At 43.2% G+C, this 20,003-nt stretch overlaps 1 protein-coding gene across 18 annotated transcripts in view; it reads right to left on the reverse strand.

Moving 5' to 3' along the window:
* The window catches only part of LOC140426606 (ral guanine nucleotide dissociation stimulator-like 1), a 409,325-nt gene that overhangs the window by 99,025 nt on the left and 290,297 nt on the right, over nucleotides 1–20,003 (reverse strand). For all 18 annotated transcript variants that reach the window (XM_072511576.1, XM_072511590.1, XM_072511592.1 and 15 more), the window contains one exon: nucleotides 1,997–2,205. In XM_072511576.1, the coding sequence (XP_072367677.1) occupies nucleotides 1,997–2,205 (209 nt within the window). The remainder of the gene's footprint in view (nucleotides 1–1,996; nucleotides 2,206–20,003) is intronic.

Here is a 20,003-nt window from a genome sequence, read left to right on the forward strand (position 1 = left end):
AGGTCATCAGCTCAGCAGTGGTGATACCCCTTGTGATTTGCAAACAGTGACCCCAATTAACCACTTGTGAAGCACCAAAAGTGTACAAAAGGGCAAGGAGAAAACAAAGTCTTATCACTAATGGCATTTAAAATGCACTTTCTCTGCCATTGCTCCAGAATAATTTGCGGTATCTTGCATATTTCAGGCATAAACAGACATTATTTGACCAACATCTCAGATTTACCAAAAAGGCTTTGATTTCAGCACTCAATTAAAAAACTTTGGTTGTTGTTATGCCCTGTTTAAAGTGTTATTTTATTCTCCAACCCCACCCCTACTCCTCCCACCTCAGACATTACCCATTCTGAATATTACTTGATGCAGTTGCAGGTAGCTCCAACCTACTCACAAAGCCAGTCATGGTATTAAACTTTAAAACAGGTGCCGGAACATCATGGTAAACCAGTCACTGCACTTTTCAAACGTTGTAAGATTTGTACTCTGAGGCCAAGATCACAAGAGTTATTTTGTGAACATTTAAGCATAAATATTGCCACAGATTGTTTTGTGGCTATGCTTTATCCAGTTACCTCTAGACGGGGTGCTTCGTTGTGTTGAATGTCTCCTTTTCAGGGAGAGGAGAGGCCATGAGGAAGTGAATAAGTTCAGAGCTAGATAGAGACTTGGTTTTTCAGTTGTTAACTTTCAAAGGATAGTAAGGAACGTTATTAAATTTTACTTGACCCAGAGGTAGAGGCCATAGGAAAACATGAAATATTTTTATATTTCGGAAAAGTAAAGTTCAAAGACAATGGAATCCAGAGTTTTACTTGGCTATTTGGGGAAGGCATCCTGCAATCAGTTCTGTGCTGAGAGAAGATATGAAATCTGAAACAGCCACCCAGAAACCAGAAAAATCTTCAATTCAGAAAGTAGCCTTGTTTCTGAATTTTATTAGATTTTCACAACAGAGTGGAAGGGAATTAGAAGTTGTGGGGTATAATGTTACTAAAGTAGGAGTTTTTGCCTTTACTGGATTTTTTTTCTAGTTAAAAATCTATATGGAAGTGCTGCTTAGAAGGTGTTTAGTTTGTGAGTCCTGACCAAGTAATTTTTTTCTGTGGTGGGAAAATGCTTTGCAAGACTGATTTAACTGTGTAATTTTGTCTTGTGCGCTTAAGTTCTTTTTCTTCTAAATAATAAATAGTTTAATTTTTAAAATCCCCAAAAATTGTTACTGGAATTCTGTGTTCCTGTGATCAGTAGTCTTTTTTAACCTCTATTTCAGAATACAAAAAAAGGGTTAGGATCAGTAAGACAATTTGCCTTCTGGAATCTGGCTTTCTCGGCAAATAACATTTGCTGTAGTCGTTGACCATTGGCAACAGCTTTGATTGCCTTGTTGCAAAGATACAACGTACTAACTAGCCATACTAGTTATAGGATGTGGGTGTTATCAAAAATCCATACGGCTGCAGAAAGATTGTTGGAAGCATCGTCTGTTGCACAGGGGTAGAGGAAATTATGGTGCTAAAAAGTCACAAATTAATCTCCTGGAAAACAAAATATTACACAAATGTTTTGGAAGTATATGAGAATTTAACATTTTACCATATTGAATGAGTGTGTTTTGCTTGTGAATTCTGGTAAAACCATCAGTCAAGACAAACGTTGAATGCAACCCCTCTAACATAGCAATCAGTGGGTTCAATCTTTTGCTAGCCTTAAGGTGTCCAGCAAGGAATGTGCCACTGATTTCTACAAGGCAACAGAGAAAAGCATTGCGCCTAGTTTCAATAAGTTTTAGATGGTACTGTGCCAATGGAGTTAAACAGCTGGGTCGGTGCCTCCAGCAGAGAGCTGGGTGGGATGCTCAGTCCATGACCAGTGAACATTGTTGTTCCCAGTAGATGAGCTTCAGTGATTCACAGCCAGAAAGACAGATTAATGATATGAAAATAAACTGACAAAAAAACCCTTTCTACGCTGCCATTAAACAGATACTTGTTCTCACCTGTCCAGCAGGAGATCCAACACACGATCAGCAGAAGCAAAAGCTCTGTACGTCGAGAGGAAAATGCTGACGTAGGTAAAATCATTGTCACCAAAAGCGGTTAATAAATTTTCTACAAGCTTCTCCAAGGTCCCAGCCTTAATTGTACGGATTTTGCATGTTTCAAACTGACTGATGGCGTGACCTGGTGGCACCTCGTCTCCTTCCACCTACAGGGTGCAAAGATAAAAGGTCAACACAATGCAGTACAATTTACTGCGACAACAACTTTTCATTTCCACAGCATCTTCACATGGAAGAAACCACGCCCAAGATTCCTCACAGGAGTATTATCAGCTAAAACGGACACCAAGCTTCATGAAGAGAAAGTAGGACAGGCCACCAAACATTTGGTCAAAAGATAAATTTTGAGGAGTCTTATCGCAGGAGAGATTAGAAGTTTTAGGAGGAAATGCTACAGCTTCAGGATTAGGTAGCAAAAGACATGGTCGCCAACAATGGAATGGGGGGAAAAAAAAGGAAAATTGGGGATGAACAATTGGAGGGGCACAGATGTTGACTGTTTCAGGGCTGGAAGAGATTACAATGATAGGGAGGCAGAAAACATTCATCTGATTTGGCATTAACTGGTCATTTCATGTACTACAGAAACCATTTTGTAAAAACAGTCAAAGCCAAAACACAGCAGGCACACGAGAAGGACACATGACTAGCTCACTGATGATTGCACTTCTTTGTACTCCGAATACACCAACTCCTCCAGAGGGTAACTCCCAGTAATCATTATCCTCTTAAGAAAAAGCTTCCCGAGTCAAAAAAGAATGTCCCAGGTCCAATGAGTTGGAGACAGAGGTGGGGGTACCTCAATTAAACTCGTGTAGGGAGGGGGATCATGAGGGCTCCTCATGACTACAATGAGAAGTATCTGCTTTTGAGGAGAAAGTACAGAATAGGACCTGTTGCATGCCCCCCCCCCCCAACCCCCCTGGTTAAATGGCCTGCTGGCACCCTATTTCAGCTCACATCTGGGCTGCCAGTGGGAATCTGGCCTGCTTTACTACATAAAGGAAGAGGAAATTTTAAATGTAAAAATTAAGTACCTTGAGGTTTACAATTATCTCCAGAATAAAGTTTCTTTTTATTGAATGGTGATTAAGAACATTCATTTGAAGGGTGTGATAGAAGTGATACGATAGAATGGAATAAATGTCATCCAGCTAACCAGCCACCTGGATTTTTCAACATTAAACATTCCAGGTTAGTTCAGCTCTCCATCTGTTCATCAATGCTTCCTGGCTAGTTTCAATATCAGCATTAAATTTGAGATTTATTCTATACTCGCTGTGCGCTCCAAGAAGAGCTAGTACTGAAAGTCCAATGCAGTTCACCAAATCAGATAGTGTTACATGCAGTACAGTGCTGCCAACCTTCCTTGCGGTCAAAACCTACTTTAGCCAGAATGGCACCAATTCTGTCAGTTAATACCCAGGTTAACCCTGGTTAATAATCAGTGCACACGTTCACTTTTATTCTGCTGTAATAAATCTTGCACTTCATGATGAACTCGCAATCAGTCGCAGTTTCAACTGTTCCACCACTTGGGCCCCTCTGAAATGAATGATACAAATATTCTTCCAGAGGACCACTTAGCTCCCAGCTGCTATTTATTCCACAGCACATGGATGTCAATGTTCGACTCCACTCTTCTTCAGCAAATGCGAATTCCCAATGCCGGTGATTGTAGTGTATTGATGGCAGTGGTCTTGCCAGATAATATTTCCTCTACTAACTGTGTTTGTGCAGCTGCGTACGTGGCTAAAATTATACGTTCAAGCCCAGGACAGAAAATGCTGCAAACACAAAAGGGCCAGTCAACATCTGTTGGGGAGATGGATCTGTACCCCTAGATATAACCATTGTTGCACCTGGTGCACCCAGGCCGGTCGTGTCTGTTACCGTGTTACTGGCACCTGCTGTTTCCTGCACGATCCAGAATCGGTCAGGAATCCTGACCAACAGAATACAGAGGACAATATCATCTTAAAGGTAGTACATTGGATTAATGACTGGACTTTCACAAAAATTACACTTGGCTTTTAGAAAATGGCACTAACTTCAACTCCCTTCAGCTATCCTAGTAAAATCTGAATCACACAAACACTTTCTCTGAACTGAATGCACAGCTATTAGAATAAAACCAAAATACTGCTGACGTTGGAGATCTGAAACAAAAGCAGAAAATGGAAAAATTCAGGTCTGGCAGCACCTGTGGTGAGAGAAACTAAGGATTCCGAAGGGTCATATTGAACTCAACATTAAGTCTGTTTTTCACTTCAGACGCTGCCAGAAGTGTTTTTTAAAAAAAAGCATTTTCAGTCTTCGATGTTAGCACAGCTAATGGAATCAGTTGGTAAAAAAACTCCTCGTGTAGGAAGTAGAAATGATAAAATTTGAACAAAAATGTTGTGCAAGTTAGATTAATGCTAAAACACAAATTTGAAACTTACAAGTTATTTTTGGACACACAGCAACAATATCAAACCATAATCCTACGTAAACAATCTTTCAGTATTAAATTCTTTATCTGCCCACCCGCTGGCTTACAATTTCTACTTCAATCCAGTCATCAGAAAAGGCCAGTAAGATCTTTGGCAGAAAACAGCTTCTAACTCAGTCTAGCGCGTTTCCACAGGCATTGTGGAATTAAATTCAGAGAGTTCTGTTCTACAGCCCCAGGCCACAGCACGCAACAGGAAGTGGGTCAGTCTGGCTTCAATCACATCTGAACTCTCCACTACATTATCATAGACCTCACATTTCCCAACAATATTGTTTTTAGAAATTCTAATTACTTTTGAAGCAGGCTTGCCTTGGCTAGAAGCAAAGTTAAATTACCAAATGTTTGCTGAGCTGACAGGAAATATTTTAAAGCGGGCGGGGGGGGGGGGGGGAAAATAAAGAAAAAAAAAGCAAACCTCGGATTTTACTCCACAACCAGTGTCATGCAAGATCTCTCCCACAATCTGCCCAAGTGATTATTCAGCCTGTTTTTAAAATTCATTTACAGCTGTGGGCTTCACAGGTTAGGCCAGCATTTATTGCCTATCCTAGATGCCCTTCAGAAGGTGGTATTAAGTTGCCTTCTTGAACCACTGCAGTCCCTGTGGTGTAGGTACCCCACTGTGTATTAGGGAGGGAGTTCCAGAATTTTTTCCCCAGCGACACTGAAGGAATGCCGATATATATTCAAGTCAGGGTGGTCAGTGACTTGGAGGGGAACCTCCAGGTGGTGGGCTTCTGCTGCACTGGTCCTTCTAGATGCTAGTGGTCGTGGATTTGGACGGTGCTGTCAAACAAAACTTAGTGAGTTCTGCAGTGCATCTTGTAGATGTAGCATGGAAGTCACTGTTAGTTGGTGGTGGTCTTGTACAGAATGGTTTTGTGATTTTCTAGAGTGCGCAGAGATCAAGGCTGAAGACAGAGAACTTCAGGCTCCCGTAGCTAAAATGGCAACAAGCACCCATATGTTAAATTTGATCTCCCTTACATCAAGTGACCAGCTGAAATACAAATGATCTTCTGAGAGTGGGGAATTTTAGCTCTCTTTGGGCTGCCTGGCTTGAACTTTGATATAAAGTCTGAACCTCTGAACTTTCCTCGGCTAGTTTGTTGTCTGCTTCTCAACTGTGCCAGAATCAGGAAAAGCCTATAGCCACAGGAAATGTATTTCCAAGACTTGTTCCAAATGACAAAAAAAAGTTTACAAAGTATATTTCAATTAAATGTAGAGCACTTTTTAAATCTTTAAACCATTTAAGTACAAAAGTAGTAACAGCTGGCATTATCTGGCATTATCTACAGAAAAATTTTGTACCACCACACCAACACAATTACTGTACAATTCCAATCAATTTTCAAATCGATCTTGAAAAAATTCTAAAAGTGAGAGCTAACAGAAAAGGAGAAAGCCACAGCTGGATTGTGGGAAACAGATCAAATGTTCAATCAATCTTTCTCAAGTCTCCCCTTCCCTGACCTTGGCAGGAGATGCATTTCACTCCCAAGGACGAGGTGGTCCCCCATGCGTTGATCAAGTTTCTAACCAACTGTACTTCAGAGTGACAGCTGGGTCCAACTGCCACTGCATTTTCCTGCCAACTGAGGATCTGGCACAACAACAGTATGCTGTCACGAACATGTTGAGATGCAGCTAATTCAGAGGCTTCCTTTGTTGTCATTTTAAAAAAGCAACAGTGATAATGGTTTTAACGAAAGGGCACAGCTGAAGCAGAAATCCCTGCCTTGTGTGGGGAAGCTTTTAGGGAATAATAAACAGGATAAATATGAAGCCATTAATAATTCCATAACAAAACCAAAGACCAAGCTGTGAGAAGCACTGCACGATTGAGAGAAGAGTTTGCATGTTACCTTGTAATTATAGTTTATACGTTTCAGCTGGATAGTGCAAGTCAGCATGGGCGATTGCTGCTGCAGGCATATTTTTACTCCTTAATACTTTCACATCTGTTTTATATTTCATGAATTGGATAGGCAACAAATAATTCAGAGTGAGGGGTTGAAAAGGGGTGGGGGGAGCTGCAAAAGAAGCTAAGTTTTGGAATATTATACAGGATTTCCAACAGCAATTAGAACTCATCATTTATTTGAAAGCCTTCCTAATGATGCGTTAGTGGAAAGAATACAACGTTCAAGAATTCCATTCTACCAGGGACACAGATGGAAAATTAATCTGGGAACACAAATTTGCAACCTGCCCAAGTCATAGTGCAATCTGAACTATTTAAAGTACAAATGGCTCCAGTTAAAGCACTTGGTGGCATTAATTCAAATCTAATCTCACTTAATTTAACATGTCTTTTACTTCTGCTGACTTACCTCATAAAACAAGTGACCGCTTGCATCATTGGCTCCCGATAAATTAATTTTCACCACCTAGATACACGTTTGGTTAAGATCAAGCCGGAAATCATGTCAGCTTGGATCTTGTATGTTACTTTTGTGGAGACCATGAATTGGATTTAAGTTGAATTGGTTTTTGGAGCAAACAATGAGATGGATTAAGGGTTTGACCTGTCCACTCTGAACTGGCTTTGTAACTTTTAAGGGCAGCATAGTTAGCACAGCTGCCTCAGTGCCAGGGTTACATTCCGGCCTTGGGCGAGTGTGTGGAGTTTGTACTATCTCCCCAGGCCAGCTTGGGTTTCCTCTGGGTGCTCTGTAGTCCATAAATGTGCAGGTTAGGTGGGACTATAGGGATAGAGCAGAGGAATGGGCCGAATGGCCTCCTTCTGTTCTATGGGAATTCTATGATTCTCTGAAGGATGGGATAGAAAGAAAAAGTGCTGTCTGCCCCAGGAACTCTTCCTCTGGAAGGACTGCAACTTCCAAGACCAAGATTAGTTTTGTCGGGCAAGGGCATCAAAGGAATAAAGGCAGGTAGATGCCGATAAGACATGATTTAGCTGAATTGCAGAGCAGGACAAGAAACAAAGGGCTGAATGGCCAGTTCCTGAGGCATGAACTGTAAACCAAGTCGAATAGGACTCTTCTTCAGTTCTGAAGATATTTGAAAACTGACAACTTCATTATTTCCAAACACAAGTAAGGGGGAATCCAATTACTCAGCCATTTTGATTGGCTTTTTAAGGAGAAAAAAGGGTTAACTTGAGGACAAGTTTACAGGTGGTTAGTTTTCTCATGTTTAGAATGTTGAGGTTATCCAATTAAAGACAAGGATGTGATATAGTACAGATGCAGAGCAATTATTTTCTCAGTGAGGGAATCTTCAAAGTTAGAATTAACTCATACAGGAGTCAAGAGCAGAAGGATTATTCCTGCATAAAAGGGTTGCAACAATCTGGAACCCCCTGCCCAAAAGACTGCAAACTGAAATTTTCAAGACACAGATCTATCCTCGCTCATGCTCATATTCTCGTCAGACACAAGGCATCAAGAGATATGGAGCAATGACCGGTGCAGGAGGTGGAGGTGCAGATGAATCAAGTTAAATAACTGGCTGACAAAACTAGACTTTACAACGTTTTGCGGTTTCTATTTTCCTACAAACTCAGCAATTTCATCCAGGGAGTAGCTGAACCATACAGGCTAGAACAGCACCAAGTCTGTCTTGAACCAGTAGGGCTTCAGCCACTGGCTTCAGGGTTTCTCAGTTCAGAAGGGAGAGTGGGACTATTTGTTTTCCAACAAGAACCCCTGGAAGATCCATAGCGGAAGAGGCATCACCCCTCTTTGGGCAGTCTGGCTTAAACCGTCATCATATAAAGCATCAATAATCAGTTTCTCAAACCTGTTCTGTGATAATGCTTAGTGAACCAGCGTCGGAGAACTGATTCTGAACATGGAAGGCAAAAAATTAAGCGTGACTATTGAATAAGAATTGTGTCATCCTTGGCTGTAGTCTTCCTTTATCAATATTCTCACCCTCGAGGGCTCACTTAAATCTAATGACCACTTAAGTGGCCTGGACTGGGTGCAAGGATTGAAAATTGGCAAGCAGGAACTCATGGCCAATATCTTCCGGATGGTTTGGGGTGAGGAGGGAGGCTCTGCCGACTTGTGCCAGAAACTAACAGGTCACAATAGATTAATTATCTGGACAAGTATCAAAGAATAGGCCCAAGTTTCTGACGCCCAAGGTCAGTGTCAGAAGCATTTTCGGAAAAGCCCGGGCAGTGCAAAAGTGCCCATTGGACATTACTGCGCATATAGTCAGATCAGGATTTCTGTAGGATCCCAATGCACAACATCAGTGAACAAGAAAATACGGACCAATAGTTTTTTTTAAATCCAACTTCAATTGTTGAGGTGCAACTTGTGGGGGTCTTCAGAATAAAGGAAAACAGATGCAACATGCCAGATTCCAAGTCATAGGCTGGTCTACCAGAGTATTTAATATTTATTGCTGCCACACAAAAGCAAAGGTAAAAAATAAATGACTGGGTATAATCAGATAAAGCAAGCTAACTGTAAAGCAATCAAACCCAGGCATGAGTTCAAATAGATGTTCCTCAGCTCCTCTCAAAGGAATGTAGCAGAATTCAGACTATCCCAAAATGTGGCTATCCCACTCCATAATGTATTTTCCATTTCACAAGCAGAAATCTCAGCAGTCTCATTTTATTTACAACCTACCGAAATAGAAAAAAAATGAGGATAACAGTGGCTATGAGCCCATGGGTGCTCAGCATTAAAATTAAAAAAAGAACACATTCAGACAGCACAAAATAAAGATTTCACAATAACAAAAAAACACGTCGGGATTGACCTCACAGAGGATTACAACACAGCTGTGAAAGCAAAGGCCTCCACGGAAATAAGCAACAAGTAACTGTGACATGAGCCAAAATTTAGTTATCATACCCCAGGGCAAGTTATTTTTCTTGGCTGCTGAGAACTGGGGTACAATTGGTCACAAGAGAGGGGTTTCTGATGGTCATCTATTGAATAGATTACATTGTTTGAAGGGGCATGATCAGGCTCAGCTGCAATGCTATCCATGGTCAAACAGCTTATTGACAGTTACTGGCTAGGTTTAAACATGCAGCATGGTCATTTAGACCAGCCTTTTAAAAATGTTTATTCCCAGGATCCACTTTTAATAACCAGCCGATCTTCACAACCCATGCGGGGCGACCTTCGCAGCCCGCTATTTTATCTCACCTTTAATGCGATAGGTGAGCCTCACTCCAATCAGGTTCACAGGAGGAGAGGGCAATGCAGGTGCTGAGTTCAGCTGATTGCTTTGGGCTGTCTTCATCTTTTATGAGGATGGAAAATCCAACCTCGCAGATGTAGGTAATGAAGGGCAAAAACAACAAAATGCTCATCTTACTCAGCACTGGATACTCCTCCAGAGACACTACTCCAGAATGCTGACAGCTACATTTACTTGTGGCATGTTTTTAATGTGCTGTCACAGGTGAGGCGCAGACGTGGAGTCTCTTCATTTGGAGTCAACTGAAAGTTAATAATTCACTCTGGGATCGCAAATTTGAAAGGATTTTTCATCCACCTCTTTTTTAAAATCTGAAACTTCTCCTCTGGAATGTAGCGACAAAAACTGTTGATCAGTGCAGCTAGATGCGACAGTGTGGGGCATTTTCTCTTGGGCTACAGAGTAAGCTATGTAAGAGACTAATTGCGCTTTGTCATTCAATGGAACATTTCTGCCAAGGACTTCAGCTGGGGATTTACAGTCGCGCTGCATCCTTTGAAAAAAATAAATCGCCATGTTTAATCTTCAAATGCCTTTGAAGTTTTGAGAACTTTAAACTTTCATTTGCTAGTACTTCCCTGCATACAGCACACATCGGCTTTGCATTGCCACAATTAATAAAGCTATACCTCAAGAAATTATTTTTATATTGCTTTGTTCCTGATTTCAGCTACTTTTAATGTGTTGTTCACCAGAGCCCCTGGAACTCACACCAGCACTGCTTTGTCCTGCCGTGAACTCTTCTGGGCAGCTCTTTTGCAGATTTAAGTTGTGAGATGCTGGCTTGTGTGCGTCTCTGGCCCTCTCTTCCTTATTACAAAACAATCATTTTCAATTCCTCACAGTCCTGTTGCCTTGCTTGCTGGCAGCTACAAAACTGAGGAATCTCTCCTCAAATGATCACACCAAAAGCACAGATATACAAGGTGCAACTTCAGTACACGTGCCTAGCAGCACAGCGGTTAGCACAGTTGCTTCACAGCTCCAGGATCCAAGGTTCGATTCCCAGCTTGGGTCACTGTCTGTGCGGAGTCTGCATGCTCTCCCCGTGCCTGCGTGGGTTTCACCTGGTGCTCAGAACATAACAGCACAGTACAGGCCCTTCGGCCCTCGATGTTGCACCGACCTGTGAAACCACTCTAAAGCCCATCTGCATTATTCCCTTATCATCCATATGTCTATCCAATGACCATTTGAATGCCCTTAGTGTTAGCGAGTCCACTACTGTTGCAGGCAGGGCATTCCACGCCCTTACTACTCTCGGAGTAAAGAACCTACCTCGGACATCTGTCCTATATCTATCTCCCCTCAATTTAAAGCTATGCCCCCTCGTGCCAGACATCATCATCCGAGGAAAAAGACTCTCACTCTCCCCCTTATCTAATCCTCTGATCATCTTGTATGCCTCAATTAAGTCACCTCTTAACCTTCTTCTCTCTACCGAAAACAGCCTCAAATCCCTCAGCCTTTCCTCACAAGATCATCCCTCCATACAGGCAACATTCTGGTAAATCTCCTCTGTACCCTTTCCAATGCTTCCACATCCTTCCTATCATGCGGTAACCAGAATTGCACGCAATACTCCAAATGCGGCCGCACCAGAGTTTTGTATAGCTGCAACATGACCTCATGGCTCCGAAACTCAATTCCTCTACCAATAAAAGGTTTCAGGTTTCCCCTCAGTCCAAAGATGTGCAGTTTAGGTGTATTGGCCTTGCTAAACGGCCCTTGGTGTGGGTTGGGTGGGGTTAGGGGGATAGATTGGAGATGTGGGCTTGGGTGCTCTTTCCAAGGGCCAGTGCAGACTTGATGGACCGAATGGCCTCCTTCTACACAGAAAATTATGTTTCTGAAACACGTGCCCTGCTCTCTGCCACCACATCTGGCAGAAAGACACATTTGACTTTTCAAAAAAGAAATTTGGTCCTGACACAGCGTGCCGACGTCAGGTGGAAGTGGTCTGCCCCACAGGGCTCTGGGTCTGTGCACTGGTAGATCCACCCGAAGGGGAACGCATGCGTGGACATCCGGCATTCTTGAAAGCCGGTTGCAGCTGGCATTCTTAAAAGCCAGTCACGACCTTGGGCATTTCTCCCGCGATTGTGAATGCCGTGACCGATTGCTCCGCAACCCTCCCGACACCCACCTGCGGGTCACAATCCCAAGTTTGGAAAACCTTGATTTAGACGAAATATCAGATCTGATGGGGCCTGTGGAACGTCTCTCCTCTTTCTCCTCCTCCCCAACCCCCAAAATCATTAATCACTCTGCTCAGCAGAAAGTTAAAAAAAAACTGGAGGGCAGATTGTTCCAGTACCAAATTTACATCTGTTCTTTATATTTATAGTCTCCATCTTGTAAAATAAAACCATCACCATCTTACCACAAATTATGCTAGCTAAATGAAAGTCTTTTATATGTGGGTCAATACAAGGCCAGCAACCAAGTTAATGCTTGCAGAAACAGACCAATTTTAAGCACACCAAATGGACGCAAGAATGACCTCGAGGACATTTATATTCTTAAGCCTGGCTCATTATTACAATGAAAGTTCTTCCCCCCCCTCTCCAAGCGATGAACAAATCCTCATTTGAATCCCAGTTAACATACAACCAAATATCATTGTATTTCCTCAGGTCTGCCACACTCAAGGGCACTACCCAAATAAAAACAATTTTGCAAAAGTGTTCATCGTTAGAGCCCTACAATTTAAAAAATCTAATCAAGCAGCGAGGAGTTAGCTTGAAGTGACTGATATATTCCTTTTAGCCAAACACATCCCGAAACACATCCATAAGGACATTGAAAACAGCGCAAGAGGAGAGACAGCCGGGAGAGTAAAATCAGCGCGAGAGGAGAGACAGCCGGGAGAGTAAAATCAGCGCGGGAGGAGAGAAAGCCGGGAGCGTGAAAACAGTGCGAGAGACAGACAGCCAGCCAGGACATTGAAAACAGCGCGAGGGGAGAGACAGGCGGGAGAGTGAAAACAGCTCGAGGGGAGAGACAGCCGGGAAACTGAAAACAGCGTGAGAGGAGAGACAGTCGGGACATTGAAAACAGCGCGGGAGGAGAGAGAGCCGGGAGAGCGAAAACAGCACGGGAGGGGAGACAGCCGGGAGAGTGAAAACAGCATGGGAGGAGAGACAGCCGGAGAAGTGAAAACACCGCGAGAGGAGAGACAGCCGGGACACGCAGTGGTTGCTGGTTCAGTGTTTTATTTTTACCTGTATTTTAGTTGGCCGGTTGCTAAACCCGAGACACTACACTTGTAGTATCCCCCACCCTTCCACATCCTCTAACCTAAGTGGGTGAGTGAATATCAGGTAAGCTCTTTCTTTCTTTTTCTTGTTTTTACTGCAAATTATCTAGGGGGATGGCAGGGAAGGCAGTGCAATGTTCCTCCTGCAGAAATGTTTGAGGTGAGGGATGCCGTCAATGTCCCTGCTGATTTCACCTGTGGGAAGTGCACCTATCTCCAGCTCCTCAGTTAGGGAAATGGAGCTCGAGCTGGATGAACTTCGGATCATTCGGGAGGCAGAGGTGGTCCTAGATAGTAGCTTCAGGGATGTAGTTACTCCGAATAATGAAGATAGATGGGTGACGGTGAGAGGGGTTGGGTGATGGTGAGAGGGGTTGGGAGGATGCAGTCAGTACAGGGATGCCCCATGGTCATTCCCCTAAGTAACAAGTATACCGTTTTGGATACTGGTGGGGGGAGACCACTTACCAGGGGCATGCCACGGTGACTGGATCTCCAGCACGGAGTCCGTCCCTGTGGCTCAGAAGGGAAGGGGAAGAACAGGAGAGCAATAGTTATTGGGGACTCGATAATTAGAGGGACAGATAGACTGTTCTGTGGCAACGAAAGAGACTCACGGATGGTATGTTGCCTCCTGGGTGCCAGGGTCCGTGACATCTTGGACTGTGTTTTCAGACTCCTTAAGGGGGAGGAGGAACAGTCACAAGCTGTGGTACACATTGGTACCAACGACATAGGTAAGAGTAGGGACGGGGATTTAAAACAGGAATTTAGGGAGCTAGGGTGGAAGCTGAGAGCCAGGACTAACCATGTTGTTGCCGATGCCATGTGCTAGCGAGTTGAACAGGAAGAGAATGCAGATAAACATGTGGATGCAGGGATGGTGTAGGAGGGAGGGTTTCAGTTACATGGATAATTGGAGCACATTCTGGGGTAAGTGGGACCTGTACAAACAGGACGGTTTGCACCTGAACCAGAGGGGCACCAATATCCTGGGAGGAAAATTTGCTCCGGCTCTTCGGGGGGGTTTAAAAACTAATTTGTCAGGGGGATGGGATAACGAGCTGTAGTCCAAAAGCCAGTGTTGAGAGTAGTGAGGTATCAAGGTCGCAGGAGTGTACCGGCAGGCAGGAAGGTGGGTTGAAGTGTGCCTACTTTAATGCAAGGAGCATCCAGAATAAGGTAGGGGAACTTGGAGCGTGGATTGGTACTTGGGACTACGATGTTGTGGCCATTACAGAGACATGGTTAGAACAGGGACAGGGGAAGGGTTATTGGAAGTTCCGCGGTATAGATGTTTCAGGAAGAGTAGGGAAGGTGGTACAAGAGGTGGAGGAGTAGCATTGTTAATCAAGGATAGTTTAACGGCTGCAGAAAGGGGGATCTGCGTACTGAGGTAATATGGGCTGAAGTTAGAAATAGGAAAAGAGCGGTCACGTTGTTAGGAGTTTTCTATAGGCCCCCAAATAGTACTAGAGATGTGGAGGAAGAAATTTCAAAACAGATTATGGATAGGTGTGGAGGTCTCAGGGTAGTTGTCATGGGTTACTTTAACTTTCCAAATATTGATTGGAACCGCTATAGGTCGAACAGTTCGGATGAGGCAGTTTTTGTACAGTGTGTGCAGGTGGGTTTCCTGACACAATGTGGATAGCCCGACAAGAGGTGGGGCTACATTAGATTTGGTACTGGGTAATGAACCGGGCCAAGTGTTAGATTTGTTTGTGGGAGATAGTGACCACAATTTGGTGTCTTTCACTATTGCAATGGAGGGGGATAGAGCCATACGACAGGGCAAAGTTTATAATTGGGGGAGGGGTAATTATGATGTGATTAAGCAAGAATTAGGGAGCATAAGATGGGAACAGAAATTGTCAGGGAAAGGCACAAATGAAAAGTGGATCTTGTTCAAGGAACAAATACTGCACGTCCTTGATAGGTATATCCCTGTCAGGCAGGGAGGAAATGGCCGTGTGAGGGAACCATGGTTCACAAGAGGTTGAATGTCTTGTCAAGAGGAAAAAGGAAGTGTATGTAAGGATGAGAAAACAAGGTTCAGTTGAGGGTTACCTGGTAGCAAGTAATGAGCTAAAAAAAGGGCTTAGAAGAGCTAGGAGGGGGCATGAGAAGTCCTTGGCGGGTCGGATCAAGGAAAACCCCAAGGCTTTTCGACCAGGGTGAGGTTAGGGCCGGTCAAGGACAGTAGTGGGATCTTGTGCATGGAGTCAGAAGAGATAGGAGAGGCATTGAAGGAATACTTTTCTTCAGGGTTCACCGAGGAGAGGGGCTATGTTTTTGAGGATGAGAGTGAGATACAGGCGGGCAGGCTGGAGGAGATGGATGTTCTGAGGGAAGATGTATTAGCAATTTTGGAAAACCTGAGGGTCGACAAGCACCCTCGGCCAGATGGGATATATCCTAGGATTCTTTGGGAGGCAAGGGATGAGATTGCAGAGCTTTTGGCTTTGATCTTTGGATCCTCACTGTCCACGAGGATAGTGCCAGAGGACTGGAGAGTGGCAAATGTTGTTCCTCTGTTCAAGAAAGGGAATAGGAATGACCCTAGTAATTATAGGCCAGTTAGTCTTACTTCGGTGGTCGGTAAATTAATGGAAAGGGTCCTGAGGGATAGGATTAATGACCATTTGGGAAGATGCAGCTTAATCCGGGATTGTCAACACGGATTCGTGAAGGGCAAGTCTTGCCTCACAAATTTGATTGAATTCTTTGAGGAAGTAACTAAGTGTGTAGATGAAGGTAGAGCAGTTGGTGTCGTATACATGGATTTCAGTAAGGTGTTTGATAAGGTACCCCATGGTCGGCTCATGGAGAAAGTAAGGAGGTATGGGATAGAAGGAAATTTGGCCAATTGGATAAGTAACTGGCTATCACATAGGAGACAGGGGGGTGGTGGATGGAAAATTTTCAGACTGGAGACCAGTTACCAGCGGTGTACCACAGGGATCAGTGCTGGGTCCTCTGTTCTTGGTGATTTTTATAAATGACTTGGGAGGAGGGGCTGCAGGGTGGGTCAGTAAATTTGCTGATGACACCAAGATTGGTGGAGTAGTGGATTTGGAGGGCTGTTGTAGGCTGCAAAGAGACATTGATAGGGTGCAGAGCTGGGCCGAAAGATAAGAGTTTAACCCTGATAAGTGTGAGGTGATTCATTTTGGTAGGACAAATTGGAATGCGGATTACAGGGTCAACGGCAGGGTTCTGAGGAATGTGGAGGAACAGAGAGATCTTGGGGTTCATGTCCACAGATCTCTGAAGGTTGCCACTCAAGTGGACAGAGCCATGAAGAAGGCCTATACTGTGTTAGCATTTATTAACAGGGGGCTTGAGTTTAAGAGCCGTGGGGTTATGCTGCAACTGTACAGGACCCTGGTGAGACCACATTTGGAGTAGTGTGCGCAGTTCTGGTCACCTCATTATAGGAAGGATGTGGAAGCATTGGAAAGGGTGCAAAGGAGATTTACCAGGATGCTGCCTGGATTGGAGGGTAGGTCTTATGAGGAAAAGGTTGAGGGAGCTAGGGCTTTTCTCTTTGGAGCGGAGGAGGATGAGGGGCGACTTAATAGAGGTTTACAAGATGATGAGGGGGATAGATACAGTGGACTTTCAGAGACTATTTCCTTGGGTGGATGTAGCGGTTACAAGGGGGCACAACTATAAGGTTCAGGGTGGGAGATATCGGAGGGATGTCCGATGTAGGTTCTTTACTCAGAGAGTGGTTAGGGTGTGGAATGGACTGCCTGCTGTGATAGTGGAGTCGGACACTTTAGGAACTTTCAGGCAGTTATTGGATAGGCACATGGAGCACACCAGAATTAGAGGGAGTGGGATAGCTTGATCTTGGTTTCGGACAATGCTCGGCACAACATCGAGGGCCGAAGAGCCTGTTCTGTGCGGTTAAGAGAAAAAAAAATAATGTATTCCTTTTCGCCAAACATATCCGTAACTCCAGGTATTCTTTAAGTTATTGATTTCATTAATTTCTCATTCAGAGATAAAACCAACCCAACCAAGGGTCCAGTGGTGAAGCCTTCCCATTCTGCTATTTACATTCTTGACAAGAATATGATTTGAAACTGCTTTTTAAGCATGTGTATTCATCCTCCAACTGCAATTCGCCTGCCATTAAATAAATGCATTATTTCTAACTTCATCAATTTTAGGCCCACTTCATTGAAGGGACAGCAATTCAGTAAAATCATGCTCAACATCCATTTAAGACAGACAATTTTGCCACAGGAAGTCAATTTGAAGAATGGTGGTTACCAAGATAGCCTATAAATTAATAGTAAATAAATACAAATAGGGAAAGATTGATCAGTTAGCAAGTATGGCCTAAGAAGGGAAACAGATTTCTGCAGCTGAAATCCTATTCACAGCCCTGCCTAGGGTTATAGCCCAGTGTGGACTGAACAGACCAGGGAGTAGTCACACTTATCCCAAGAAGCATTGCTTAAAAGGATGGCTGTAATGTGATTCGGAGTCAAGGTAGGCTGCACTCTCCCCAGTTATTTAACAAGAGATCATTTGTGGCAATGACAGTCACAAAACAAGTTAACAGATACTAACAAAGGGTTATTTACAGATAACAATTTACTTGATTTTCAATCAAATTGACAATCATGGTGACCATCTTGCTCTTTGAGAAACCAAGCATAGGGGCAATAAATAGTAATTTACATATACAAAATCAACAGGATAGAAACAAGTCATTTGTCCCAAATGATCTATGCTTGTGTCAATGCCTAACATAAGCTTCCTCCCACATTACTTCATTTCACCCCATTAGTATATCCTTCTACCTTACTTCATTTCACCCCATTAGTATATCCTTCTATCCCTTTCTCCCTGATGTACTTACTTTCCTTACTTAGCTTCCTTTATTTTGAATGCTCAACATGCTTTTTATTAAATAAGTAGAGTGTCCTAGATCATTGTGATACTACTAGATCAGTGACAAAATGAGTACAGGAGTTCTGACAATTCAGACATAATCTACAGACTAGAACTTTAGGGTAGCAGCACGGCAGCGCAGTAAGTAGCACTGCTGCCTCACGGCGCCGAGGTCCCAGGTTCGATCCCAGCTCTGGGTCACTGTCCGTGTGGAGTTTGCACATTCTCCCAGTGTCTGCGTGGGTTTCGCCCCACAACCCAAAAGATGTGCAGGCTAGGGATTGACCACGCTAAATTGCCCCTTAATTGGAAAAACTGAATTGGGTACTCTAAATTTATCTTTTAAAATAAAGAACTTTAGGGTAGAGTTCTGTGGAGCACTAGTTTGGTAAAATAAAACGTTTGGCATAATTATGGGCAATTGTAACACCTCGGAGTTAAACCTTCTGGATCTTCCAGGCTATGAATTACTCATTATCCCATCAGAGCTCGACACACAAATCTGTTTCAAGAATAGAAAAAGCCAACTGCCTTTACAGACTCAAGACCTTAAGACACCATTCTCACATTCGTATGTTCAGTAAAAATGCAAATAAAAGATATCAGAAGCAAAGAAAAGACATTTTAAATGGAAATAACTTATGGTAATATTACTGACTAATCACTGCCATGGTGGAACAGTAATACAGCAACCATTTTATCATTGCATGTGATGGGATGAGCCAGCTACTTGCTACCATCTCCCAATTACAGCCCGAAGCACAGAACCAGGCACAGGAAGCTGTGAGGGTAGTCACCAAGCAGGCAGTGGCTGCAGCTGGTAGGTTTTGCACCCACTGTCTAGTATTGCTGATGGAGTGATGGGGTTTGGGGAGGGAGGAGAGAGAAGATAATGAGTAGAAAAGACATGGTGTTGCAAAGGCATGGGCTGGTTCTCAGCAGGTTCCCCAGTACCATTCTGATCAGGCACAAGGGAATCCTCCCCCCAGGAGCATGTAAGCAACTCTAACAGGGTTTCCTCATCTTGCTACTCCCATGGCCACTGCTGGATCAAAGAGGACAGTAAAACCACTCTTGCCTCCCTACCCCTCTCTTTTAAACTGATAGCAGTGCAGTATTTTTGATTCTAGTAATGGTTCATTTCTAGCTTAGTTCTGCTAACAGTGTATGCAAAATTCCCTGGAATTCATTATAGAACATCAATTACCTCCCTCTACAAACATGACCCCACTAGCAGTGCAGTACTTTTGATTCTAGTAATGGTTCATTTCAAGCTTAGTTCTGCTATGAGTGCACCCAAAATTCCCTGGAATTCATTATAGAACATCAATTACCTCCCTCTACAAACATGACCCCACTAGCAGTGCAGTACTTTTGATTCTAGTAATGGTTCATTTCAAGCTTAGTTCTGCTATGAGTGCACCCAAAATTCCCTGGAATTCATTATAGAACCATCAATTACACCATAAGAAACTAATTGTGCCCATGTATAATATACTAGAGGCAGGTAACCCGATAAGGTTCTAATCTACATTCTAAATTAATTGGAATTACAAACATGGCTTTTCTCTAATCAGGAGAGCAGAAATGGATGAAAATCATAATGTGAATTTTCACCTTTTTGACCAAGTATTAATGTAGTACTAACCATCTGTCCCTCAGCACCATAAGAGGGCAAGTGAAGCAGTCACTTAAATTTGGAGGTCAACGGTTGGTGTGAATGGTGGAGTTATGGGACAATTAAATGGTGAGGAATTGCAATAAATACAAAAGGGACTCAAGGAAAAATCTTACTCGGTGGTTAGAATGTGGAACTCGCTACTACATGGAGCACCTGAATCAAAAAGTATTAGGTGGATTTAAGAGAAGCTGGATAAGTAAATAAGAAAAGGAATGGAGAAGGATTAGAGGAAATAGGATGGAAGGAGGCTCCTGTGGAGTATTAAAACTCCAGCAGTTAGTCAGTTAGTGACCACGAGCGTCACAACCAGCTATTAAAAAGTAAATCAAAGTGAATCTACCTCTCTCCAAAGCAACAAGTACCATCTCCTTGCATATCTAGAGCATGGGATATGTGCACT

Source organism: Scyliorhinus torazame, chromosome 7 (genome assembly GCF_047496885.1).
Source record: "Scyliorhinus torazame isolate Kashiwa2021f chromosome 7, sScyTor2.1, whole genome shotgun sequence".
NCBI lineage: Eukaryota > Metazoa > Chordata > Chondrichthyes > Carcharhiniformes > Scyliorhinidae > Scyliorhinus > Scyliorhinus torazame.